The sequence below is a fragment of the Falco cherrug genome, chromosome 3 (assembly GCF_023634085.1).
Source record: "Falco cherrug isolate bFalChe1 chromosome 3, bFalChe1.pri, whole genome shotgun sequence".
In the NCBI taxonomy this organism is placed as follows: Eukaryota; Metazoa; Chordata; class Aves; order Falconiformes; family Falconidae; genus Falco; species Falco cherrug.
This window is the reverse complement of record NC_073699.1, coordinates 51,516,998-51,544,563: the sequence shown is the minus strand read 5'-3', so window position 1 is coordinate 51,544,563 and position 27,566 is coordinate 51,516,998. Positions and strand designations below refer to the sequence as shown.

General features: G+C 40.2%; 2 protein-coding genes and 3 non-coding genes across 6 annotated transcripts in view; 2 read left to right on the top strand and 3 right to left on the bottom strand.

Moving 5' to 3' along the window:
* PRKDC (protein kinase, DNA-activated, catalytic subunit) overlaps nt 1-2,194 on the bottom strand; it is an 81,518-nt gene extending 79,324 nt beyond the window's left edge. For both annotated transcript variants that reach the window (XM_055704292.1, XM_055704293.1), the window contains exons 1-4: nt 2,022-2,194; nt 1,339-1,415; nt 1,150-1,242; nt 188-262 (exon numbers count right to left, since the gene is read on the bottom strand). In XM_055704292.1, coding sequence (XP_055560267.1) covers nt 188-262; nt 1,150-1,242; nt 1,339-1,415; nt 2,022-2,163 — 387 coding nt within the window. In that variant the 5' untranslated portion in view covers nt 2,164-2,194. The remainder of the gene's footprint in view (nt 1-187; nt 263-1,149; nt 1,243-1,338; nt 1,416-2,021) is intronic.
* A 704-nt stretch (nt 2,195-2,898) lies between these two features.
* Nucleotides 2,899-14,850, top strand: MCM4 (minichromosome maintenance complex component 4). Its single transcript, XM_055704299.1, has 16 exons — nt 2,899-3,128; nt 3,355-3,513; nt 4,233-4,396; nt 4,482-4,580; nt 4,736-4,831; nt 4,918-5,013; nt 5,473-5,611; nt 6,054-6,274; nt 6,778-6,898; nt 8,662-8,921; nt 10,805-11,170; nt 11,506-11,633; nt 12,989-13,196; nt 13,746-13,974; nt 14,094-14,227; nt 14,591-14,850. The coding sequence occupies exons 1-16, from the start codon at nt 3,059-3,061 to the stop codon at nt 14,681-14,683; spliced, it is 2,583 nt and encodes an 860-aa protein (XP_055560274.1). The 5' UTR covers nt 2,899-3,058; the 3' UTR covers nt 14,684-14,850.
* Nucleotides 14,851-21,350: 6,500 nt separating this feature from the next.
* TRNAA-AGC (transfer RNA alanine (anticodon AGC)) lies at nt 21,351-21,423 on the bottom strand. The gene has a single exon. It is a non-coding gene; the product is annotated as a tRNA-Ala (tRNA).
* A 2,750-nt stretch (nt 21,424-24,173) lies between these two features.
* Nucleotides 24,174-24,246, top strand: TRNAA-AGC (transfer RNA alanine (anticodon AGC)). The gene has a single exon. It is a non-coding gene; the product is annotated as a tRNA-Ala (tRNA).
* Nucleotides 24,247-25,117: 871 nt separating this feature from the next.
* Nucleotides 25,118-25,190, bottom strand: TRNAA-AGC (transfer RNA alanine (anticodon AGC)). The gene has a single exon. It is a non-coding gene; the product is annotated as a tRNA-Ala (tRNA).
* Between the last annotated feature and the right edge of the window lie 2,376 nt (nt 25,191-27,566).

The window sequence follows — 27,566 nt, the reverse complement described above, 5'->3', positions numbered from 1 at the left end:
AAGCAGCCTATTGAAGGAATATCAAAGACAATCAGTTGCTATGACATCTCTTACTAACATCTAAATATTACACTATTCTCTTGCTGCTGCAGGCTACAGATTTTCTGCATGATAAAGCGCAACTATAGTAATACAACAGATTTTCTACTTTTTCTAGAAAAAAACAGATTTATAAAATGCATTTTACCTTAATCAGAAGTTCCAGAGCTGGGATTTTACATTTTGCTGCTTTCTCTTTTGTATAAACACTAACACAAGTTTGCTTGATAGGGAAGAAAATGGAAATTATAATACTCATAAGTAGAGATGGGAATTCAGACATAACAATGTATTCATCTACCTCTTTAAAGTATCTGTTCCAAAAAAGTTTTAAGGTTTTTTAAAAAATAGAACAAAACCATAAAAATATTCAGTCCTGAAAGCGGCTTCACTGACAACACTTCAGCACTGTCTGACATAATAACAAATCCCAGCTCAAGCAAAGAAAGTGTAGTTTCTGGAATAAAGGGCACACACTGTGTGTCTTCTGCCTCTGTACTATCATTCCTTACAATATGAAGCTACTAATTTGAGATCAGAAAGTGCAGCGGTGCAGTCAGGCATTTCTATGCAAACCAGCATTATTCAGCAATCTAGACTCAAGGAATCTTACTTTCAGAGGTACTGGTAGCTTCCACCAATTTCTGTATATATTGCAAAAATAACTTTTCAGGACAAACTTTTAAAAGTCAGTATTTAAAACTAACCATCACCTACAGAAACATTTAACATACTACACTTAAACTATAAATTTAGTTGTAACTTTTTAATAAACTCTTTCAGTTTGTAGAAGTTGTAACTTTTAATTCACACAGACTATTATTTTCAATATCAATAACTTCTTTTCAAAACCAATACCTGTTATGCTCTATAAAGAGAAGTTAATAAAATTAAGTCTACAGTTGAAGAAGCAATTCCACACTCCTCTTTTGTATGAATTACACTTCATGCCAATCAAGTTATTTCATCTCTAACAAGACTGCTAGATATGGGTAAGGCAGACTGGGGAGGGGGTGAAGGATAGTTACACATCTGTTATGGCATGAGACCCACCAGAATTATTTCAACCATTTGGCAAAGACCTTTAGGAAATATTTTTCCGTTACCCACCTTAATATTACAAGCATAAGGATGAACCTTGTCACCAACTTTTTCCATAAAGGCACAAAGAAACTTCAGTGCTTCTTCCCTGCAATCTCGAAACTGAACAGTTAAAAAAAGATTTAGTTTTAATGTGCGTAATACAACAATACAGCACCATCCCAACACTTCTTTAAAAATTAAAGTTTACTAACTTACCTCCTCGATGCCGAGGGATCTGTGGATAAAGACAAGCAAGCCATGCTCTTGGGAAAACACCAGGGAGAGGTGCAGCGCTGCAGGGACACAAACCAGCCGTGAGGCGGCTGCTGCCCTGCCCCGCCAGGCAGGCGGCCCTCACCCCGGCCACAAGGGCGCCTGAACGCCAGGGACAGGTCCTGCCCACGGGCCATGACAAGCACGGGTCCCATGGGTTTTTTCTGGTGACAAGCATTGGTTCCATGCTTGTCACCAGAAAAAACTCAACCTGATGCTCGTCACCAGACAACGGGACACACACACGGCGGGCGCTCCCGGCGTCCCATGGACTCGGGCCCAGGCCTACCCCTGCCCCGGGCCGAGGGAAGGCCAAATGCGGCCGGCAGGCGGACAGGGGCGGGCCCCACGGGCGTTTACCCCGTGAATGGTTTATCTGGAGCAAGAGCCCCGTCTCTCCCCCGAAATCAACCTGTCATCTCACGCCAGCAGCCCTCAAGTGTCGTGCTGAGTGAAGAACTGAGGGAGGGAGAGCAGAGCCGCCCCACAAGCCCTCCCCAAGCTGATCAGTTGCTGTTTTAAAGCCACCAACGAGGCCACGGCCGCCCCAGAGCCACGCTCAGAGCCCCTGAGACGCCCCGTGCCCGTCCCCATCCCCCGCGGCCGGGCCGGGCCCGAAGGCGCACCCTGCGCGTCGCTCGCCAGGCTGGTGAGGCAGGTCTCCCCCAGGCTGCGGAGCAGGCTGTAGCCGTGCAGGGCTGCGCCAGCTGCATCGCCGGGCTGCAGGCAGCGGTGCAGCTGGTGCAGGTACTCCTGCACGCCGGCCATGCCGCCCCGGACAGACCGCGCAAACACCCGCGCGGGGGGGGGGGGGGGGGGGGAAGGGGTTGGGGGGGAAGGGGGGCAGGCGGAAGCGGGCGCAAAGGACCCGCCCCCGGCCGGATCCAACACAGCCAGCCGGGGGGGGGGGGGGGGCGCGGGACACACAGACAGACACAGACAGACACGCGCTACGGCGTCAGGACTGGTGAACTCGGACGGAGGGGAAACGCGTGTAGACAGCGGCCAGACCATTCCGAGCGGAGGGAGGCGCCACGGGCGGTAGCAGGGAAAAGGGTTCGGGGTCATCTTCCCGTTTTTGCCGCAGGGTCAGCTCAGGACCCGCACATACAGTAGTAGTCCCGACACCCCCTCCTCGCGCGGAGAATGGGCTGCTCCGACCTCCTCCCGCCTCCCAGCCACACCGCAGGACACTTTTTGCCGCGAAATTCGGTCGGATGCGAGCGGTTCCATTTTCGGCTGGGGGGTGCGGTGATGTGCCATTGCTGAGAACAGGCTCCGTCTCGTAGCACAAGGAGTACCCTGCAGTATACTCCTGTCCCTACTGTGACAGGTCGAGCAAGCTGCGACCCTCGCTTCGGCGGCCTGGAGGGTTCATCTTATTTCTCCGTTCCGCATCCCCCCCCTTCAGCTTCCATTGGGCACTCCCACTGCGATCGCGCCTACCCATTGGTCAGAAAGCCCGCGAGAGCGCGCGCAGGCGGCTGGCTTGGCGCGGAGTTGGTTGGGGTCGTTGGGGTAGGTGCGCGCTCACGTGCGTGAGGCGAGGGCAGGAAACCCGCCGGTGTGGGCCCGGGGCTCGGCCGGTGGCGGGGCGCCCGCAGCCCGCCTTCCTCTCACCGACCCCCGGAGGTAGGATCGCCGCGGGAGCCGGAGCAGCACTATGTCGTCGCCCGCCTCCACCCCCAGCCGCCGCCGCGGGAAGCGCGGCCGGGGCAGCAACCCCCCGACTCGTAAGTGCTGCGGTGGGAAGGGGCCGGCCTGGGGGCGGGCGGCCGGAGCCCGAGTCGGAGCCGGAGCTAGCCTGCGGCTCACTGGCAGCGGGGGGGGATGTGCGGGCTGCCCGGTGGGCTCAGCTGCGCCGTCTCTGCCCTGGGGCCGTTCTCTGGCCGCCGCTCCCTCGGCCCGCCCCGGGCGGCGGCGGACGGTTCGAACGCCGGCTCTGCTTGTGTCTTGCAGCGCAAGATGCTCGGTCTCCTCCTTCGCAGAAGCGCAGGACAGAGGACTCGACCTCCACTGGAGAGCTGCAGCCCCTGCCCACCTCCCCGGCTGCAGACGCGCGGAGCCCCGGCGCCGCCGAGGCTCTCTTCTCCAGCCCCCCGCAGTTCCGCCATTCCGGTACGTGCGGGCGGGGCTGCTGGGCCGCCGGCCGGCGGGGGGGCGCCCGGCTGGGGAGCGCTGAAGGGCCAGAAATGAGCCTTGCCCCGAGTTTCTCATTCGAATTGCGCATAGTGAGCAGCGTGGGAGCGTGGTCGGCGTCAGGGTGCAGGTCTGCTGGCGAAACTTCATGTTATCGGGGGAGTATTGTCGGGGGCTGTACCTGACCCTTTTATGTGTATCTGGGAAGAATACAGTAAGTCATAAAACTATTAACGCAGGAAGAATTATTAGATTGCCATAAAAAGCCTTAGTTGTTTCTGTAGGTAGGACTGGTTTTACTTACAGTAGATGGTCATTGTTGTGTTACTCGTTTTACAGCCCCAGAAAGACTGAAAAATGTGTGTCGTCGGTAATGCTGCATGTTCACCTTTTATGCCAGAACACCAGCGTAGTTTTAAAATGCAGTGTTGCTTTAAGGTTTTATAATGAAGCTTTACTAGAACTTGGGATCTTTCAGTAGAGATGTTAACGCAAAAAAGAAGTTGCAGGTAGACTTGCAGCATCTTTATTGGTTTTGTTTTGTTTTAACAAAACAGTGGAATTTGATGGATGCTATTCTTTTTATGATGGTAGAGTTGAAAGAATGATGAGACAAACACAGAGGCCGAATTTTAGACTGCTCTAGATGTAAAATGTTTTGGTAATCCTAATAAACCTTCTTGTTTTTTTTTAAATAGCTATTCCTCTTGACTTTGACATCAGTTCACCTCTGACATATGGCACACCCAGCTCCCGGGTAGAGAGTACGCCACGAAGTGGTGTACAAGGAACTCCAGTTAGGCAGAGGCCAGATCTCGGCTCTGCCCGTAAAGCCAGACAAGTTGATTTACACTCAGATGGGGTAGGTGGATGTCTCTGATCTTGTATCTGACAACTTCTTTTAAAATAATTATGCATATTTACATGTTTAATTTGTTTCCGCACAGCCAGCTGAGGATATGGTAGCAACTGACAGATCTCTTGGACAAAAGCTTGTTATTTGGGGAACAGATGTTAATGTAGCCACATGCAAAGAAAAATTCCAGGTAGGTTAACAACTACATTTTTTCCTTTTTATTTTTTAATTGAAAAGTTAGTTTGATTTAAACAAATATTAGTTGAATCTGATACAAAGTACGTGTTCCTACCATTAAATTCTGCTCATCTTTCCCATCTGTCTCCCTGTACCTCTAATATTCAGAGATTTCTTCAGCTGTTTATTGATCCACTGGCTAAAGAGGATGAAGACATTGGCTTGGATCTTAACAAGCCACGCTATATGCAACGACTTGAAGAGGTACTTGTAACACAGCAAAATCTAACTTTTTCTTTTTGTCTTACATGCTGTTGAAAGCTAAAGATGTCCTTTCAAATATCTTGCAGATTAATGTGGTTGGGGAACCATTCCTGAATGTAAACTGTGACCACCTCAGATCATTTGATGAAAATCTTTATAGGCAACTGATTTGCTATCCTCAGGTGAAGTACTGCTGCACTTGTTTTCTGGCTTTTAAGGGGCCCTTTCATATTTCTGTCTTTTAATGTGTTTGTTGAAATGCAGTGCGTACTTTGTATGTTTCTGTAAATTTGTGTTCAGTGTAATCTCTGTGACTTCTTTGTTTAATATAAAATGTGTTGTTTCATAGTAGTTGATAAGAGATATTACAGTGGGTACCTCATGCATGCAGAATAAGCTGGTAAACTGCAGTGTTTGGAGTCTTGCGCTTTTTTTTTCTTTGCCATACTCAAATGAATAAATCTGATCTAAACAGCAAGTTTTCTGTTATGTAGGAAGAAGCTCAGCTGACATAACTTTTAGTCATTCCTGGCTGATCAGCAGCACATCAAATGCTTTATGCCAAAATATTTCATTCTGTGATTTTTTAATTAATTTATTTATTATTTGTAGGCTGAACTGTTTCTAATTACTTTATACAGGAAGTTATTCCAACATTTGACATGGCTGCCAATGAGATCTTTTTTGATCGTTACCCTGATTCGATATTAGAACATCAAATTCAAGTAAGGCCATATAATGCACTGAAGACTAGGAATATGAGAAGTCTAAACCCAGAAGGTAAATTTTGATTACCATGTTATAAATCCTTAAGATTATTTTCTATAAACTTAATGTTAACATAGAATTACACGAAGACTGTATAAAACTGTACTTATGGTCTATCCAGACCAATGTGTTTCATTTGTGTAAGTCTGTTTCAGAAGGCAATGCTTTAGAGCCCAAATGCAGAATAATTTATCCATAAAATAAATCTTTCTTGGCATCAGCTACTCATGTTCTTAGTTCTGCGAGTGTGAAGGATTTTTTTTTTGCAGAAATACTCCCATAAACTAGAGTATCTGCACTATGCATTTATGATTCTTTGCTTTGTCATAGACAAAATACTAGTACCTGACTGAATGTCTACCTCCCACCTAAAAGCTAATGTAATACGAAGTTTTGAAGGCTATTTTAAAACTTACGAGTATGAAGTCATAACATGAGTCTCTACGTTTTTTAGATATTGATCAGCTTATCACCATCAGTGGTATGGTCATCAGAAGCTCCCAGTTAATTCCTGAGATGCAGGAAGCATTCTTTAAATGCCAGGTTTGCGCTTTCACCACCAGAGTAGAAATTGATCGTGGCAGGATTGCTGAACCATCAGTATGCAAGAATTGTAACACAATGCACAGTATGGCGCTGATTCACAATCGATCTATGTTCTCTGACAAACAGATGGTATGTTGTGCTTAGTTGGTGGTTAAAATTAATCAGTTCCTAGTTTTTGCTGCACCATGCCCCTAATATCAACAGCATTGATGTATGTGTCTTGATACTGAATGCTTTCAAAAGGGGAAAGTGAAAATGGATGAAACAACTTAGCAAAAGCGTAAGTCTACTTCAGAGAAGAAATGCATTAAAAGGGTGAAATGAAGTATGTATGCATTTTAATGTTTCCGTATGGAAGCCCCTTTATATATAGTATGTCCACTTCTCTCTGGGTTAGATGAGTCTTGGCTGTAACAGCATTTTAGCCATATCAGTAGCAACCAGCAGAATTCTCATTTTCATTATATCTTTTTGTTAGTAATCATTTTGCTGTTTGGGTGGGGGTATTGTGTTATTGAGCAGTGCTCCCCGATTCAAAATTATTCTGAAGACCATGCTAATACAGGATTCTGTTGTATGTTCTGTGGAAAAGCTTTGCTTTTTTGAAACTAAAACTTAGATGTTTTTGCTAGATCAAACTGCAGGAGTCTCCTGAAGATATGCCAGCTGGACAGACGCCACATACAGTTGCGCTGTTTGCTCACAATGACCTTGTTGATAAAGTCCAGCCAGGTGATAGAGTTAATGTCACAGGTAAAATTTAGTCGTGAGTATTTGCATCCTCCTTTTTCACAGATCGTAACTGTCTATAAAGGGACCTGATGGGATGCACCTGCAAATGCTGAGGGAGCTGGCCACTGTCTTTGCAAGCCCACTTGGTTATCTTTGAAAGGTCACGGTGACTGGCAAAGATACTGTTAAGAAAGCCAAAGTCACTCCTAGGGCAAGGAGGAGACTTGGGAAACTACAGGCCAGTCAACCTCATCATGACCTCTGGGAAGGTGATAGAGCCAATAATCCTGGAAACCATTTTTAAGTCTGTGAAGGACAAGAAGAAGGTGATTGGGCATAGTCAGTATGAATTTAGTGGGTAACAATCTTGTACTAATGAGATGACTGGAACAGTGGATGTTCTTTATCTTGACTTCAGCAAGGCTTTCATCACTGTTTCCCATAACATCCTCATAAGACAAACTGGTGATGTATGGCTTACATAAGTGGTCAGTGAGATGGATTTAAAACTGGCAGAACTGCTGGGCTCAAAGCATTATAGTCGGTAGCGCAAAGTCCATCTGGAGGCCAGTCAGCATTGGTGTACCCCAGGGGTCAATACTGGGCCAGATACTGTTGTGGATATCCTCACTAATGGCCTGGATGGTGCGACAGAAGGCGCCCTCAGCAGACTTGCAGACCAAAGCAGAACGGGAAGGACGAAGTGCTTGGTAAGACCATGTGAGCGTGGTGCCAACAGCTTCCTGGGCTGCATTATGCTGCCAGCAGGTCAAGGGAGGTGATCCTTCTCTATTCGGCAGTAGTGAGGCCACATCTGGAGTACTGTGTCCAGCTCTGGGTTCTCCCGGTACAAGGGAGATGTGAACATGCTGGAGTGAATTCAGCAAAGGGTCATCATGATAAATGGAGTCAGTCATATACAGAAAGTTTGAGGAAGCTGTGACTGCTCAGCCTGGAGAAGAGATGGCTCAGGGGATTCTTACAAATGTGTTTATAAATACCCAGTTTGGTGGTTGGTGTGGTGGTGGTGTGAAGAAAACGGCCAGACACTTCTCAGTCGTGCCTGTTGGCAGGCAGTAGGCACAAGTTGAAATGCAGGCAATTAAACATAAGAACTTTTTTACTATTTGGGTGGTCAAGCCCCAGCACAGGTCGCCTAGAGAGGCTATGTGGAGTGTCCATCCTTAGAGACGTTAAACACCTGACTGGACACAGCCTTTAGCAACCTGTTCTGGTTGATTCCACTTTGAGCCCATGGTTGGACTAGACAACATCCAGATCATCTGACCTTGATGATTCAGTCATTCTGAGAATGTATGTGTGGAAGAGGCAATATCTTAAATATGCTGTGAGGAGAGTGTTAACATAAAAGTTAGATCTGTGATACTGCAACCACGTGTTATAAACCACTTTGCTTTTAAAACAACTGCTGTACTGCTAGCTGTTAGTAATGCATTAGAACTGATCTGTTAAACTTGGCATTTTTAAAAGGGGAAAATGTTGACTTTAGACATCAGAGCAGGACTTTCAAAAGCATTAAGCCTTAATTATTTTCAAAAATGCTTAAGCGTTTTCCTTGTTGAGAACACTTGTGACAGTATGTTAAACATGTACATAGCTGCAAAAATAAGGTCTAGATTGACTTCTATGTAACTTGTACTGGGAAACCAAGTGACTAAAGTATTTTTAAAAACTTTGCTTTTAAAGGGAACATGTAAAATTTTCAGGTTTTCAAATTACTATGTTTCTTAATATCTAATGCTGTGATTAAAAATTGGATTTAGGTATCTACAGGGCAGTCCCAATTCGAGTTAATCCAAGGGTCAGCAATGTAAAATCCGTCTACAAGACCCACATTGATGTCATACACTATCGCAAGACAGATTCAAAACGCTTGCACGGTGTTGATGAGGAAACAGAGCAAAAAATCTTCACAGAAGAACGTGTGGAACTTCTGAAAGAGCTTTCTAAAAAAAAAGACATATATGAGAGACTTTCTTCAGCATTGGCCCCAAGTATCTATGAGCATGAAGATATCAAAAAGGTGAGAAAAAGTGTGTATTTCTCTTGTAAGACAAGTATTTATATGCAAGTAGCTTTGTATTTATTGTTATAAAAATGACCTGAGGCTTCAGAATTCAAAAAACTGTATCCTGAGCAGCCTTAAAATGCCATGGTCTTGTCAGGATGCAGTTGGTTGTAAGTGTATCCTAATTCTTTTCACAGCATTAAGGAGTGCTAATTAAGAGGAAGGAGATTGGTAAGGTAGGAAAGCAGCAGAACCGAGAAGACTTAATTGCAGGATGCATCTTGGACATTTCTCAAATGTTCAGATTAGTGGTGATCCAAGAATAGTAAATAGCTATACCATAGGAAGTAATTGATTGAAAAGAGGCATCCACAAGAGAACAGTAGCTTTAAAATGGCATTCGCTCGGCTCTCACTTGTGGGATGTCAAAACAATTACTTACATGTATCCGAGAAGGGACTGTTCCAACAAAATGTTGACCTGAGGTACTACAACTTCATTGTTGCAGAAACTACAGTCAGTAGTGGATCTCAAGGTGATGTCAGACACCAAACAATCCTCTTCAAGTATACTCCTTTTGTTTTTAATTTGTGTATTATCATAGTTGACAGGTTTCTGAAATGGCTAGAAGTTGAATTCAAAGCCACACAATGATTTCCCACTGAAATGGAAATATGATAATGACTGTTTCCTTTATTGTTACCTCCTCACCACACTAACAAGGCACATGATGTCTAGTGAGGAGCTAAAGCAAGCTAGGGACCTTTCATCAAAGGAGGTTGCTCAGGTTCTGACCAAAATCTGTTTCCAACATAAAAAAAGTTTCTATCTTTAATACTTGAAAGTGCTTGAAACCCATGTGCATTGGAGCGCCAATACTCTATATTTGGGACCTCGAGGAAAATAAAATGGGGCAGGTCATAATACTTGTAACTACAGAACAGGTTTTACTGATCTCTGCAAGTTTTTCCAAGTGAAAAGAGAACAGAACTAATACAAAATAGCTCACCCCATGCCTCTGCAATGTTTTTGTGCTGTAAGAAATTGTGCAGAGGCTTTACATGAAGTAGTGTACAGTTTTCCTTGCTGTTTTCAGCTGTCATTGTCACTGACTGTCACTTCTTTTCATTGACTTTCTAGCATATATATGCTGCTAGAGGAAAAAAATATAAAAAGAATACTGGGAAATGGTGAATTTTTAATTTAGCAAATTTGAAAATGAAAAAATCCTCCTTGATAATTCTGGCTGATAAAATTACAAGCATGTATTTATACTAATTATTCCAGTACTTTCAACATACCGGAATTTAGTTACTTTTATTTCTGTACTACCACTGCAAGCATAGGCTTTAATTAGGAAATATGGAGGCGAAAGTGTTGGTAAAGTCTGATGAAATAAGAGACCTTAAACTTCCTCTTTATGGGCAAGTAAAGAACTTATTTAAGTAATGCTGTGAATCCAGTAAAGCAGTTTTCTTGAAAAGAAAATTACACTTGATTGGTCTTGACTACAAAGCTGATAAAAATGGCACTTTTCTAATGATACAAAAGAGGTAATAGTAGAACTTTGGGCCTAGATTAAACATAGCCTTAGAGGAAACAGTAGTCTATTTTGGCTTTCCTATTGTCAGCAGAATTTGTTATCAAAAGTTTGATTACGTAGGTTTTGGAATAGATTTGGAATTAATCTAATTACAGACTTTTAATTGGAACCTAAGTTTGTAGGATCTAGCAGTTTAACTCTGTGAACCCTTTTACACCTTAGAAAAAGTTTCAAGTGTTTTCTTTCATGTCTGAGTTCTATTAATTTTAGCAGTGTTTCTGTTCAACAGCTGGATTTTCTCTGTTAGTTATACAAGAGGTGATGTTTTGATTTCTAAATAGAATTATTTTCATAGGGTATTCTGCTTCAGCTTTTTGGGGGATCAAGAAAGGATTTTACTCACACAGGAAGAGGCAATTTTCGTGCCGAGATCAACATTCTCCTCTGCGGAGATCCTGGTACTAGTAAATCACAGCTGCTCCAGTATGTGTATAACCTGGTTCCTCGAGGCCAGTATACATCTGGCAAAGGCTCAAGTGCAGTTGGTCTTACTGCATACGTGATGAAGGATCCAGAAACACGACAACTGGTTCTTCAGACAGGTGCTCTAGTACTTAGTGACAACGGCATTTGCTGCATTGACGAGTTTGATAAAATGAATGAGAGCACAAGATCGGTACTACATGAAGTAATGGAACAACAGACTCTCTCCATTGCAAAGGTAGGCATCTGTTTAACACCATGGTCTTTCCACTAAGCGTGACACATGCTAGGCAGCTGAAACCAAAAAGTTACCAGAACAAACGATGACACTTATCTGTTCTGGTCAGTGGATCTGTCCTAGATTATGTAAAAACTCATTTACAAAAGAATACAGCTTTTGTAGCAAACTAGTATTTCCAGATGCTTTTGTTCTTGCTTTAAAAGGCTTTTGCAATGCAGGTTTTTTATTACAGACCCCATTTAATAACACTGGTGATCTCATAACACTGGGGGAAAAAAGATTTGGTGGCACATAGTTGCAGCTGGTTTCAGAAGTGTTTTTCATTTGTATAGGCTGGAATTATTTGCCAATTGAACGCTCGTACATCTATCCTAGCAGCAGCTAACCCTATAGAATCACAGTGGAATCCAAAAAAGACTACCATTGAAAACATTCAGCTTCCTCATACGCTCTTGTCAAGGTACTGAACTGTTGCTTGCATGTCTCATTTTTATGAGATGTTGTACTTCTTTTTGTGAAAATGGTTATAGTAGAACGGAACAATTGTGTTCTTTGTAGCATAATGGAAAACTTCTATAGCATTTTAAATGCTGTTCCTACAGTTTCTATGTGAGCGGATAACTGCCTTTTAGTATTTACACGCTGATCTTAAAAAGAAAATGTGATGAGATCTGTATAATCTATTTACTTCTATATTGTTGTTTTTTCTGTTGTTTCACAATAATCTCTTAGAAAAGAGTTGTTCTGAAATTTCTACTATGGGTACTGGTAACTTCAGCAAAAACTCAGGATGTTTTTCTTAGCTCTGTAAAACTTTTGAAGTGAAATATTGATGATCAAGGAATTTGCAGAAGTGGTGGTAGAATCTGAAGATGGGTGCCAGCTTCATGTTGTTCTGTAAAGTTCAGCTGTGGAGGTGGCAATGCGAGCCCTTTGGGCAACAGCTATTAGAGCAACATCTGGTGTCTGCTGATAGTTTAATTTTCTGTGTCCTGCAGTTGCATTTTGTTAGGAATTCTCACAACTGTAAATTTGAAGTACGCTAGTGGTATACTGGATATTCTGAGAACGCTTACAGCTTAGATTTTAATTAAGAGCTGCTTAATTTAGCCACTTAGTGACAAACAGTACCTTAGTACAGGTCTACAGAATGAAACTAGGCTTGAGCAGCATCTCAATTCCACCATTTATTGCATTATGAAAATACAGGATTGGCTGACTAAAAATGTATTATCCATATCTGCCTACAGTTGAGTGTAGTTTAATATATTGTTTGTAAAATTATAAACCAGTTCCTTCAGGATTAAATTGCAAGTGGGTTTTTTTTATGTATTTATACATAGATTTATTTACTCTATGGTTTTTATATGCATAAAATAACTATATATGTATGTACCCTGTTTGCTGCTGCCTTTCAGGGCAGTTTCTTTAGCAGCAAGTTTGTTCTGTGTATTTGGTATGGTGCGGTCGTGTGGGGTGGGTGGCGTTCTTTGGGGTTCACTTGTCCTGTCTCCCACCTTGTCCCTGCCCCAAAAAGCAAAAACTGTCAGTCTTCAACATGGGATCTGATTTTCGCAGAATGTTATCTCTTTCAGTTTAAAGTCCATAGAATTAAAGCAAATCCACTTTGCTGTTTTGTACTTTGCAAATTCTAGAAGAATTATCTTTTGAGTTTAATAAAGCAACTCCTTCTTACAGTAGGAATTAACCAGAGGAGTTATTTGACTATTACTTGTTAAGTCAAAACGCCTAAAGCAAACTACTTTCAATGGCAAAAAAGTATACACACTAATACCAGATTCTTACCCTATTCAGATTTGACTTGATCTTTTTGATGTTGGATCCACGTGATGAAGCTTATGACAGACGTCTCGCTCGCCATTTGGTTTCACTGTACTACCAAAGTGAAGAAAAGATGGAGGAGGAATACATGGATATGGCAGTATTGAGGGATTACATTGCGTATGCTCGTGGTTATGTAAATCCCAGGTTAAGTGAAGAAGCAAGCCAAGCCCTTATTGAGGTAAAGGAATTGCTGTTAAGAATGTTCAGAGTTCAGAATCCTTCCTGACTTGTCAAAAATGGCAAAATCCCCTAGTATGTATGCTTTCTATCTACATACAATTTTCTGTAACATCCTTCCTAAAAATTGCCAGCATTTAAAAGGAAAGAGGGATCAGTATAGAAGTCATTCCACATTCTCTAATCTTTAGTTTTCAGATGTGTTCGTTTGGTTCCATCACATAAAGAGCGTAAAATTCTACTGAAACAAAAGCAAACGTATTATCACAGACACGAGCCCTATTATGTAAGACTAGTCCTAAGTTTTTGAAGTGATTCAAAACTTCATTCATTATCATGGCTTAATTACTTTATAACTCAAAGAAGTATATGTGATGTAGTTATCCTTCATTGCAGAAGAATTGTGAAGGAATGCGAGCAGAAATACAGTATTTGGAATGGCTTGCCAGAATTGCTCATATTCTGAAATGAGAGGTGAGGGATGAAGGGGACTCTGAAAACAGTGAATATAACAGTATTTACTGAAATACTTAATGACACTCCTTTTCAGGCATACGTGGACATGAGAAAGATTGGTAGTGGCAGGGGAATGGTTTCTGCATATCCTCGACAACTTGAGTCTCTGATCCGTCTGGCAGAAGCACATGCTAAAGTACGCTTTTCTGAGAAAGTTGAAACAGTCGATGTAGAAGAAGCAAAACGCCTCCATCGGGAAGCACTGAAACAATCTGCTACTGATCCAAGGACCGGAATTGTGGACATATCCATTCTCACTACAGGTTTGTGGTTTTGTAGCGTTAAAAGTTCAGATGCTATTGAGTTTTTGGAATTTTTAAATGTAACTTAGAACCTGTCCTCCTTATTGATTTCTAAAAGGTATTTTCTTTCCTTTTAAAAGGAATGAGTGCAACAGCTCGTAAGCGGAAAGAAGAGCTGGCTCAAGCCTTAAGGAAGCTTATCCAGTCGAAGGTTAAATCACCAGCTTTGAAGTACCAACAGCTTTTTGATGATCTGCGAGCACAGTCTGATACAGTAAGTTTCCTGCTTTGTTTTTACATTTTAATTAATTTTTAAAAGCATGGTGTTTTTCCAAAGGAGTATTTCTGTCCTCCAATCACATTATGGAGGGAAAGGGAGACATTAACTTTTTCAGATGCTGTGACCAGAAAGTCAGTTCTACAACAGATAAACGAGCTGAATCTTTACTGTACTTTAGATTATTCTAGCTTCTGAAATAGCAAGCTCACCTTCAGGGTTCCAGGCCACATTTCAAATTGCCAAAAGAACAAACTAAAACTTAAAAAACCTGTTAAGAAAATTGGTAGGAGGTAAGGAATTTTTACTGCTTTTCAGGTGTTCCTCCCCCAATCTTTACTTGATTTACTTCTCTTTAAGGCTATCACGAAGGAAATGTTTGAAGAAGCGCTTCGTGCTTTGGCTGATGATGACTTCTTAACTGTGACTGGAAAAACTGTTAGACTGCTGTAAGTTAGCTTTTCCTTGCAAGCCAAACTTTTACTTTGCTTTACTAAGAGATAGCATCAGTCTGCAAGATCTTTCATATTTTGGACTATTGTTTCTGTGACAAGTGTAGCCTTTCCTTGCCAACCAACTGTCATGGCTTTACGTTGCCTTACAATATTGCTAGTTTGCCAGATTTTCAAGATTTGGGGCTATCATTTGCTATCATAATTGTAGCATCGATTAAATGGCGCTCCTGTCAGCACAAGATATTATGCTGGACCTAAAAATCCTCAGTTGAGTAATGCTATTTACATTGTAGCTAAATGTAATTACTCCTATGTCAAGTGTTGTGTTTTTATGAGTTTTTGTAGGACACGTTAACAATGTTTTATGCTTTTCAAATTGAATTGTAAAAATTCATCTTAAAATACTTTTTAGGAAATGCAATTTTAGTAGTAGTATTATTGTAATCTGAAATAAAGTTATTTGACTTAAAAAGGCTTTTTAGCATTCATTTCAAGGAAAAATAAGCGTATTCTGTGCTGAGCACTTCTCAATATAGAATTCTGTGCTTTTTAGGAAGTTCTTTGTGAGAGCATGAAAGGAGCCTTGGGGATTTTATTTTTTTTTCTTTAATGTGAGTGTACTTTGGTAGTATCCTTAATTTAAGAAAGGCAGCTAAATTTGGTTTTAAGCAGAATCTCTTACTGCAATTTTAAGCACGACTGGATAAATCAAGATACCCACCACCTTCGGTATAATGTCATATAATCTGTCCTGAAAGAACAAGGTCTAGTAGTGCATGACTAGAGAATCTTCCCACGTTTTAGCCAGGGTAGATGCTGTCAGCCATTGCATGTCAATAGCTGCTCTTGTTTTCACAGCTGAGCTAGCAGAAGAGTTGCCCAGTTAACTTTGGTACAGACAGCAGCAGGCTGATCTCAATGGCTCACATAGCCCTTTTAAGCTGAATTAAGTGCTTCTATATTCTGTGCCACTGCTTCCAACAGAAGGGAAACAAATTTCCCCCATGTGAAAAGGAGCCAACTTAAAACCTAGTTTTTCTTGCTACTGGTTCATTATATGAGCAAGATACTGCTTAACTGTAGTTGTACTTCTTCGGTCTATGCTAAAGTTAAAAATACAGTGTATGTTGGAAGGATCAGTTAAGCCACAGCCATCTCTCCCCAGGTTTATTAGTTAACAAGTCACTGTTGCCTCATCTTCTTGGCTTCTTGGACTGGAAAGATGTAGTTCATGTTGTGCTTTTCTGTAGAGGCAGTCGAGGTTCCATGACTCAAGGTTTGAAAGTTAGATACAGGTAAGCTGAGATGTCAGGAGCTTGGCACTTCTCCTTTTTCAAAAGAAGTCTGCAAAATAAAATTCCAAACTCCCTTAAATACTGGTATCATAGATTCTGTAGTGGCACTTGTCTTACAGGATCTTATTTTCCTCTCTGCCATGTTATTTAGTTACATATTTTGTTCAGAAAACAACCGTCTCATGACCTCTTCTTTCCTTCCCCACCGTAACATACCTTTATTTCATAGTTACTGTGCCTTTTATATGAGACTGATACAGTTCTAAGCTTTTTACTTTTTGAAGTATCACTTGCATACTTTTCCCATTTACACTGCTTGGTCCTTAAGGTACTACCTCAGTTCACAAACCTTTCTCTCTGCTGTTTTTCTGCTCTCATAGCTATAACAAGACTACCCTTCCTAACTACTTGGTACCTCCTCTTGTCAGACAAAACAGCACCAAGAAAGTTTCTTAATTATGTTTTTAAGAAAGTTGATTTGGTGTTTTAAAAAAAGACATTCAAATAGTGACACATCTGGCTGCAGCAGCAAAATTCCTCAAATTAAAACTGGCTGTCCGTATGGAAACTATTAATGTAAAACAGAAATTGGGCTGTTCATCTACTTGCAAATTCTAAATGCATATTGAATTGCATAGCCACAAAATCAAGTGTTCTAGGAAGTGGAAGAAAGTTTTGTGTGTAAAACTGATTTCAGCTCCATTTTGATTTAAGGTAACTCTTAATTCACCATCTTCTAGTTCTTTGGGGGGTTTTTTTGTTCATGTTTTTTTTTTGAAGTAAAATGCTTATTAGGAATTACTTGTTTTTACAGGGTTACTTGCAGAACAATCCCACTAGGTGGCTCTTAAAGCCTGTATGTAGTAGTTGATTGAGATTATTTGTTTTTAGTCTGTAGTGGGTTTTTTGTTTTTTAAATAAGCAAGGACTGCAAATGCCACTCTGCAATTAGGCAGATAGAGTGGAGATGCTTATAAACTGTGTTTTGGTTTAAAAAAGCACCACCTGATTAAACCATTTTAACCATCCGTATGATAATTTGAAATGCATACAAAGCAAAAGGAGAAGTAATCTACTTGAATTGAGGCTATTTTTCCTTACTCTGCAATAGCCTCAAACTCTGTATCATAATTTACTGCTCTATTTACTCGATGCTGTTAGTAGTTATAATTAAGCTTATTGTAAAAACTCAGTTTAAGGACTGAAATATGCAACCAAGGAAAAGCACTCCTGCCAGAAACTTGACATTCTTCTATTCTTTGAAAGTCTCATATATATTCTACAAAATGCATTAAAAAAAATAGTTACAAGCCTATTGGCAGAAATTATATTTCTAGTAAGTCACTTCGAGAGACCATAGTTGAAATGATCTGCTATCTTGTCTAATGCTATAAAGAAAAGTTGTTGGTCAAGTGAAATAGAATGGTAGCCTTCTATTTTCCAGCATAGAATGCAATCAATGGTTACTTGAGGTAGGTGGGGAAGTTATACAAGATAAATGGGAAAAACTTCGTTTGTTACTGGTTTCAAAGCTGGCACTCATCTGCAAACACAGATTTGATAGGAAGGAAAGTGTCTTGATCCTAGTCATCCCTGGTTTTGTTAGGTGCTTCAGTAGGAACAGATGTAAACTCCTAAGTGAGAAACATCTGTCAAGTTTATCCCATGCCCATCATAACTGAGATAATGTACTCAAGACTATGTTCTAGTCAACCTCATCAAACTTAAGTCTTATGTTTGGTAGTCACTCTGGAATTACAGTTCTATCTTCCTAGAATGCCCTAGGACTTCAGGATTATCTCAGGAAAGAAGAAAGTGCACTGAAGACTGCATATCAAATAGCTGGTCAGGGAAGTGATTCTATCTCACTTTTGCACTGTATTTATCTAATTTCATAATGAGAGTTGCTACGTAACTTGCCATCTGGATACAGCAATATGGACTGAAGATAGTAAGCATTTTGCATTTTTATTCTGAGTCTGCAAGACCACACGTAGTGTAAAAATACATGCATAGTTGACTTTAAAAGCATGGAATTAATCATTTGTGAGGTAAACTGGCAGCCAGTATGGAGGCTGTCATCCAATTCTCAGTTTGCATTGCCACCTTACAAGAACATTTACAGACAGTCTTGCATCAGCTGGAATTATTTAATGCTCAAAACCAAAATGCTAGTTAGTTGTGGGTTGTAAGGTTATGAGAGTACAGTTTGTCTGTACAAGCACAACCAGACTTCCCTTCTGATTGGCATCTTTGGACTCCAAACTGATAAGGAAAACGAAAGCATTGTATTTGCTACTATGAGAAATAGTAGTTCACAAAATCTGAGCAGAAGACCTAATTATATTTATATAATTACTTGTAAATCCCAAAAGCATTCTCTCTGCGCCCTACATTTTGATAGCAGAGGAGACATTGATTTGGTTGGTTCAATGACTCCTTATCACGTCCCACCTCTCTACTAGCTAGGGTAAGAGGTTTGGATTGCTTTTCTTTGCATCTTTGGATTTGCATTAGAAAAGTGGAACCACTTTCTTAATTAAGTATAAAGTTTCCAATTTGAACACCTCAGAAACACACACACAAAAAAAAGCTGATGAAGTGGCTGTTCTTACAATTGCTTTTTCTTGTCATAGTCTTTCATGCTGCCTAGTGCTGTAGTACTGAAGTGTCATTTCCTTCCCGTCCCAAAAGTAGTAACCACAACAGACCCCTCAGAGTTCGCATTTCTCACCCAATGAGGAAAAGGTTGGCTCAAGCTTACTGAATTGGGAGCCAGGGAAGATTTCCTTCCAGGTTCTAGTTCTTCATCAGGAGCACTTTCCAGTTGCCAATCTTTTCCAGCAGCACCAGATCCAGACTTCAACCTGGAGAATGCAAATATGATTTCAGGACATAACTGCACGTTACTACATCTACAATTTAAAGCCAGAAAGAACTGAACCTATCTATTCAGGCACAAAATGTCCATTGAGTGAGCTGAGCTTTCAACCTCCAACAATATATTAAGGCTAGGGGGGTACCTGCACTGGTATTTATGACTTTATTTCAGTTTTAGGCCTGTAGTATGTTACCTCTGCTCAGTACATGTACATGTGGGTGGGAAGGTGAAGAAAGGGGAGGCACCTCCATCATCCAGCTAGTTCTTAGCCTATATTTTGGCATGCAAAGAACAGCCATTAGGCTCTTAAGCTGATACTCAGTAACAATGAAGCTAAAGGACATTATATAGGCAGAATTTTTTTCATTAGTTGGGCCTTTCATTGCAGTATCTTTTTAAACAGTCTTGGCAACATCTGCTTGGTTGCCAGTTCCATCGCTGTGTAACACTTACGTACCCAGATCACATGGTTCCTGTCACTTTTAAAAAATAATTGCCTCTCTGACCCTTATTAGTAGTCTCTCACAGAATCTGCATGATGGATAAACACTCCTACCAAACTGAAATCAATATAAACAAATACAAAGTAAACATCGTTATGGGCCTGATTCAGGTTCTAAGCAATACAGGGGCTAGCTGTAGAAATCCATCTAAATATTTCCTTATTGATCTCAGCTTCCTCTCAATTATTGAAAAAAGCACTCCCAGGATCAGGAAGCTAAAGCAGACTTAACGCTGTTTTAACTGTACATGTGAGAATGACCCCAACAGGTAAGCTATTTCCTGTGGAATAAGCAATAATGTTCCCAAGTGTCTGGTACTGGTTATTTTTTAATAGAAAAATACAATGCTGTGTAGATCTCCCTTAGCTGTACAAAGCAGCACAACTGCTTTATGTACTCCATTCTAAAGTGCAACAAGCAGGTTAGAATCCTTGCATAGCCCTTTTGGCAAACTTGAAGATGGATGTTACTGAGAGATATTCCAAACTATGTACTCCGCCCTCACTTCATGAAGAGTAAGAGGGAAAAACAATAAATCAATCTATTCTCTTAATGGAAGAGATCTTGGAATACTCAGTGGTCATCCTAAAAGAAGGAAAGGTATTCCTTCTCTGAAAAGGTTTATCATTAGATATTCCTGAGATATGGGTGCACAAGTTATCTTCGTCCACGCTTCTTACAACCGTTGATAAGAAATGGCGTATCAAAGATAATGATCAGAAATCATTTTATACAAGGCAGGTTTACTAAAGGATGTTGGTAGGACAAGAACCCAGTGTCAACACGATGTGTGCTGAGAACAACCCTGCTGAAAATAAGCCTGTACACTGTAGCTATGAGTGTGTCCCAGACCGTTGCCAGAATGATGGCATTTCGTATGATCATTCTAGGCATCTTCTGTCTACTAATCATACTGAAAATAGTCACCAGACTGGTACCGCTTTTTTAGGTGTGCCCAAGAGTTCAAGGGGAAGGTTAAGTTTTCAGCCTCCAAAGTATAAGGGAGACATGCCAAAAACTGGAATAATAACAGTCTTTTGCTAGTTCCATGCACGTTTTCTTCATCAGCCATGAACAGACAGGAGATGTAAGGAAATAAGTAGGCCTTTTTGCACACTGTAAAGTGCTTAGTTAACACTCAGAACAGATTTAGCAGCACTGGTCACTAAGACCTAAAAAGCTGCACTTGCTGTGCAGCTTGCAGTTGCTTCTAGAAGGGTCAGGGGCAAGTGCACTATGAAGAAACACACAACATCTGGAGAAGGATCAGAAGAAAACAGTAAGGTGTTAGGGGAAGTCAGTGAATCAGTTAGATGGTCGAGGTTATCTCTGAAGTTCTAACACAAGTATGGCAAACATTAGCCTCTTAAAAGCAGCTCTGTGAAAGTGGAAGCAAGAAGGCTAAAGAGCACAATTATAACCTGCACACAGGTCATTGCTAAAAGATACATTTGCTGTAGTGTGCTTTCTAGGAGACGGACCTGGGGGGAAAAGAGGTGACAACTTTTACCCTTACACTTGAATTGACCAATCCAGATCATACTACAGCTTCACAAAGACTGTAAATGGAAAGAAAATCCTGTATATCTGGACAGGGACTACAAGGAGTAGCTAGGGAAGAGCAAGCATTCCTAAACTGCTGTTTTCCACTGTCTGATCCAAAAGACACGCTGATTCAGGTATCTAACCATCATTCATCCATTATTTTTCATAAAGCATGGGAAAACATTGTATGACAGAATTCTGTTTCTGAGAAATTTGGCTTAAACTGGCCAGGAAGAGTCAACAGTTACGACAGAGGACTGATATATGTGGTTATGTAAGCCTGATTTTAGTAGTACAGCAAGCAGAGGAAGGAAGGGAAGAAGGAAAAAAATACCGGTTTTACCCCAATTAAAACAAAACTGACAGTTTACCAGAATAATTACGTATTTTGTTTCGGTAGTTTTTACTTCTCAGTATAACAACTGCTGTTGAAGAAAACACTGGAGAATGCGGGCATCGATCCCGCTACCTCTCGCATGCTAAGCGAGCGCTCTACCATTTGAGCTAATTCCCCTTGGTGGTCAATGTTAGTAGGAAACATAAAACTGTGATCTTCAGGGTGTATTTAAAGTTGCAGTTCTATGCATGTAATAAAGAGTTTTCTCTCTTGCTCTGGTTTCTCTAGTCACAGATGAAAATTCCACTTTGATTTCAAAACAGGTGACAATTTTTTAGAATTTCATTTAGCATTTCCAAATGAAGCAGTAAGAAACAAGACAATCCAGAAAAGACGTGTTTTCCAGGTGTATAAAATAATTTTTTAAAAGTTTATTACTTGCAATTCATGAGAGGAAGCACATTCTGGCATTTGGGTTTCTCCCCATAAAAGTAATTTTCTATTTATTTTTATTCTAAATACAAGTTAATTATTCTAATTTATTCTAGTCAAACATATCGCAGCGTTTAAGAAATAAACCATGTACATCTAAAAAATAAGAGCTTATTTTACTTCAAAATTCCAATTCAATACATGAAAACATCTTTGTGGTTAACTTGTTTTTCTCCCACCACAAAACACAAAGTTGGAGAATGCAGGCATCATTCCCACTACCTGTCACATGCAAAGCAAGTACTGTACCGTTTGAGCTAATTCCTCCCACAGTACACTGGTTTATCCCATAACCATAGATTTTACTAACCACAAATGCAAACTCCTTCCCTTTACCGACTGCTCCCTTATCATGGGTAGTAACCCCAGGGCAAGTGTTCAGAGCACTCATGACCATTTGACCTTGAACTTGTATATTTTTTTGTCCAAGATGACAAAGTCCCCAAGTAATGTGGTAAGATGCTTCATGCTAATTTGCATGACAAACTCACAACCTGCAGCCTTTCAGTGCCACCCAACTCACCTTCTTTGAAGAGAGCGGTTGCTTCTTCTGTGTTGAGGAAAGTCACAACAGAGAAACACAGTGGAGCAGCTTGAAGATAATACAAAACTCGCATCTTCCCTGACATCTCCTAAGAAGACCATGTAGAAAGTAAAAGTCAAACCTCATTAAGTTTGCTCGCATCAGTTTACATTAGTGTTGTCAAAGAGATGCATCAAAGTGATCTGTGTTAAATGAAACTATGCAGACACAAAAGCCTTCACAGCTGAAATAACCTTGAGAAAGCTAAAAATGGGACTAAGAAGGTCAAGTTATTTTCAGCCATGCAGGTAAGGGAGTTCTCTCAACCAACTGGAAAAATTAAAGTTTTACTCATCATCTTAGAAAAAAAATTAGCAATCTCAACAAATTCAAGATCACAAAATAATGGGTTGTCAATTATATGAAATACATATTTTAATCACTGAAAATAGTACTATTGCAGAGGTCTTTCCTTACCCTTATCTAACTTTGGCATCAAATAAACTGTTTTTCCGTGAGCTGACCTGTCCAAGCCTTAGGCCTTTTCAAGGGCAGCAGAGTGCGATTTGGGCATGAAAACCAGGGAGAAGTAAACCGCCATTTTCATACTGAATCAGACTGCACAGAGTAGATAAAGAAACTGTACATAGAGCTGAACCTTGTGAAACATGATATGGGAGAGATCCCAGCTGCAGATGTGCATTGCGCCATCATTAAGCCTGAGATATGTGCCTGTGAGAAGGACTGAAAACACTTTTGCATATGTTTTCCCCCTCAAGTTTACTCCAGTGAGGCAGACAAAGTCAATTACAATATAGTGCAAGAAATGGCAAGAACAACTTTTTATTTATTGTTGTGCAGAGACTGAGGTAAGGCAGGAGACTATTTACATTCTAGAACATTTGCAGTGATACTGTGGTTTTAGTTCCACATCTTGGCCTGAATCTGGATTGTGATAGATTTAAAGTACTACCTTACTTTAGACAAGTTGTAACTATCTGATGCTTAATTTCATAATTTATTTTCTTTTGACTGTATGCTGTGATCCAGGAAGCTAAATCCATTAGGGAACACCGCTAGCACATGTATTGTGTGTGTGTGCTGCACAGTTTACTTTGCTAGCAGAACTTACTTTTCTGCATTTAAACAGCAAGTGAGAAATCTTTTTATTACATAATTTTCATTGCCTTTGTTGTGTATAGTGTATCAGTGTGACCATGCTCACTGTAAACTCCATTTTCTTTCTTCAAATCCAGAAAGCATTCCTTGATTTAATAACCTGGGAATTGATTCTTACTGCAAAGTCAGTATGACTACACTTGTATTTTTTAATTTCTGAAATATTTTTAGTAACCCCATATATTTAAGATGCAGTACTATTTTAACTGAAACAACAAAGTCAATACAAAAAAGTAGAAATACCTAGAATATAATTTGGTAGGATATAAATGAATACTTTCCACAAACTATGATAAACATGAACTGCTAAACCATTGTATTTATAATTTATATAAAGGTAATTAGAAAATAAAGCTGGAAAAGAAAATAAAAAGACTTGACAAACAAGGAAAAGTAAAATCTCATTACCCTTCAATGACTTCTGGCAGTATACTTTCTAGATTTACAAGTCTTTTGGTACACACATTGTAACAGAGGTAAAAAAAATAGCTCTCTCCCCCTCCTGAATAAACAGCAGAGGAAGGAAGGTATTATCAGAGTCACACAGCAGAAAATGCATCAGTATGCTTCTCATATGTCAACTGAGTATTCTGATTTTTAAGCTACCAGGCTTTCCAAATAAATGCCACGATGATTCGGTCTTGCTAAATAGGCAGACAGACTCAAAAATAATTCTAAAGCAGCCAAGCTATGATTCAGCAGAAGTAAGTCCGCCCCTGGCGCTCTTAAGCAAGGGGAATTAGCTCAAATGGTAGAGCGCTCGCTTAGCATGCGAGAGGTAGCGGGATCGATGCCCGCATTCTCCAGTGTTTTGAGAGACTGAGTACTTATGGTAGGACAACATTTTCATACTGGTTTGTGAAAGAAAAAGCGTAGCTACTAACACATACCATTTCTTACAGCAAATAAAACAGGAAAGCAGACTCCGAAATACTTATGAACTCTCTGAAAAACAGTTCCTTCACAAAAGCATTCGGTAATACAGGAAATAAAATATGCTTCTGTTCCTTACAAGTGCGTTCACTTTTGGTGTGAGCATGGTTTCTCATTATATGAAAAGTTAGTGAAATTGTCTGTAAGAAAACGTAGAAGCATGTGGCTGTCTACATAATCATCAGCTTACCACAGAATTAGTCTCTTCAGCTACCTTGCACCTGTTGTAGCTAGGATGGGCACAACACGCTTGTTCCTAATCTGAGCTGCAAGTGACACTCAGTCTCTCACAATTTCACTCAATTTCTTCCTCAACCCATTATAAGAAAATAAGCAGCACTTAAAAAAAAGCACAAACTCATCTTTGATCAACATTAACAACTTAAATCGTGCATATTGTGCACGTGCTTCTTAAAATTCATTTTAGAGACATTTTTCTGTAGCAGTTTTGTAAAGATTAAAATTAAAATAGCCCCACAATATAAGGTAGTGTAAACAGGGAACTAAATCTGTATCACAGCCAAAATCCAGAAGAAATGGCAGCATCTGTCAATTACCCATTAACAGGAACAAAAGCCATTAAGAGGTATTTATTTCTTTTTGGTGCACACAGTTACCCTAATTTTAGACAAAATAGAAATTTACAAGTCTCTCTTTTTCAAAACAGGAAAAAAATTACAACTGGTAACTGAAAAAAAGTATTGCTTACCGTAGTGATAAAAAGCAACTCTTGCAAGTAACAAATGGAGAATGCGGGCATCGATCCCGCTACCTCTCGCATGCTAAGCGAGCGCTCTACCATTTGAGCTAATTCCCCTTGCCCTGGCGCCCGGTTCTGTTTACCTACCTTCCTACTTTCATGTTGCTCACTGACAGACACTTCTACAACATTGGGTTTCAATTTCATCTGCTGTTTCCAGTATAAACAAAATTTCCCCCCCACCACCCCCGGACAAAAACACAGTAGCTGGATAGTTAGAGCCCACCGATTGAGTTCTAATCCCCTGTTGAAGTTACTGGTAGTCAATAACAGAACACAATTCCCAGTGAAATGCAGAAACAATTAGGTCTTTCTTAAAACACTGCTTTTGACAGCTTTAGTGGGTATCTTGCATAACACGAAATCTGGAGCGTTGGTGTCCTACACGTCTTTTATTCAGCAGAGCTACATCTGGATAACAGAAGGTCTGTGTTTCCAAGCAACTGCATTTTTACGTTCACACCAAACAATTATGACTGTTTATAGGAATATGGATATATTTAGGGATTGTCTTTTTCTAAAACAGATTTTTCCTATTTGTAATCCCTAGGTGGAAAAGAATCAGCTAAATGACTTTACCCATTTCCACATTTTACATTATAATAGGTGTGACAGAATAGGTAGAGTTCTTCCAGCTCTTTCTTTTGTGGCAACCAAGTCTGTGCCCAAGTTACAAGACTGGGAAAAAGAAAAGCACCCAGGCAAATGGAACGCTGGGAAACAAAGTAATAGTTCACATTATTTATTTACATCTCTCAGGAATTTTTAAGGTGTGACTGTATTACCAGATAGGCATACACAATCACAGATACATATTAAAAAAATCAAGAATACATAATTAAACTGTAAAAACCCCATGGCTGTAGTGGAACAGCAGTGGAAACGCTGCTCAGTGGTTTAGTTTCAGCTCTGCTAGATCAGAGTCATAAACCACAAAAAAAAGTAGGGTCACCAATGTTCCCTGTTATTTGAAGTTATGTTTTCTCCTTTTGAAAGTGGCATGTAGAGAGAAACAGGGTGGGGGGGTGGGGGGAGCAACTCTTTATGATCTCACACTACCTTAAAACAGAAATAAAGCAGGCAAAATAGATCTACTTTGCCAGAACTGGAACATGCAGATTTGTCGACCTAATGTGACTGAGGTATCGCAACAATCACATATCTACACACTTCATGTGTTTTCAGCTTCTTACTTCCTCAGCCTCTATATACTGTCATTTAATATACAGATTTGCACAAATCCCTGCTGATTGAGAGTGGTGGAAATAATCATAGCTTGTGTATGTTAATAATCAGTGGTCAGCTGTTCATTAGTGAGGAAATAATACTGAAATGGTTAAAAAAAACAAATAGCAGGCAGTAATGGAAAGACATCCAACTGACTTTGTTAAAACCCTAAGAAAAGGAACCTTTGGAAATTATGTTTCTTTTCCCTATAAAAAGAGGAAGGGGAATTTGAGTGAACCCTTCAGAAATTTTGTAATAGTCTGAGCCTTTCTTTTGCTTTGGTTCTAAAAAAAGGTGGTGAGAGAGAATTGTGAACTTCTATTTAATATTATAAATGTAGTACATCTTTGCCTTTCTGGAAAAATTACTATCTGAAATTAAATTTATTAAATAACTCTAGAAACAACTCTTTTACAGTTTCTTTCTTGATTGACCCAAGATCCTTTAAGACACATGAATCACACTGATATAAAAAAGATCTTTCAATTCTTTCCACTCCAAGGACTCAAGTGATTTCAGAACATACAATCACCAAACTCCAGCCTTTGCAGGACATCCAAGTTAATACCTGAATAATACGTATTTGATTTTTTAATCACTGGGATTATATTTGTGCCCATAAAATAAATCAGTCTCAAATTTTAGAAAATTTTGCTGAGACAAATATTTAAAGAATACATCTTAAGTCATCCTCTGCACATACAGCTCGTGCCATGCCATATATAATTCAACAATGTCTCCAGAAGTTCTCTGGAGTCAGCAACTCAGTACTTAGCCATAACCAAAAGTTACAGATTCAGAGACAACTGAATTTTATGAGAGTATCAAATCCCTCCAAGTCAACCTATATGTAATCATGCTTTAAAAATATTTCACCATCCTGACTTTAACACAGAAACAACTACTTCTATGGCATTTCCTCCAGACTCTCACCGGTTCAACTCTGACAATTAAGCTCCTAGCCATTGTGCTCTTCCAACTTAGATCTGACTTCCAAATGCATTACCCAAACTTTGTTTTCTTTTTTTGGCTCCAGAAGATCCCAGAGAACATGGTACTGTGGCATTAGGACTAGAAGAATCTCAAAAAGGGTGGAAAGAAAGGTGCTAGCAGAAAAACATTTAAAGGAAAACATCTCAAGTTTACATTTGTACATATATGAGTGGTTTTACTCTTAAGAAAGTTTTTACTGTGGAAAGGATGGGG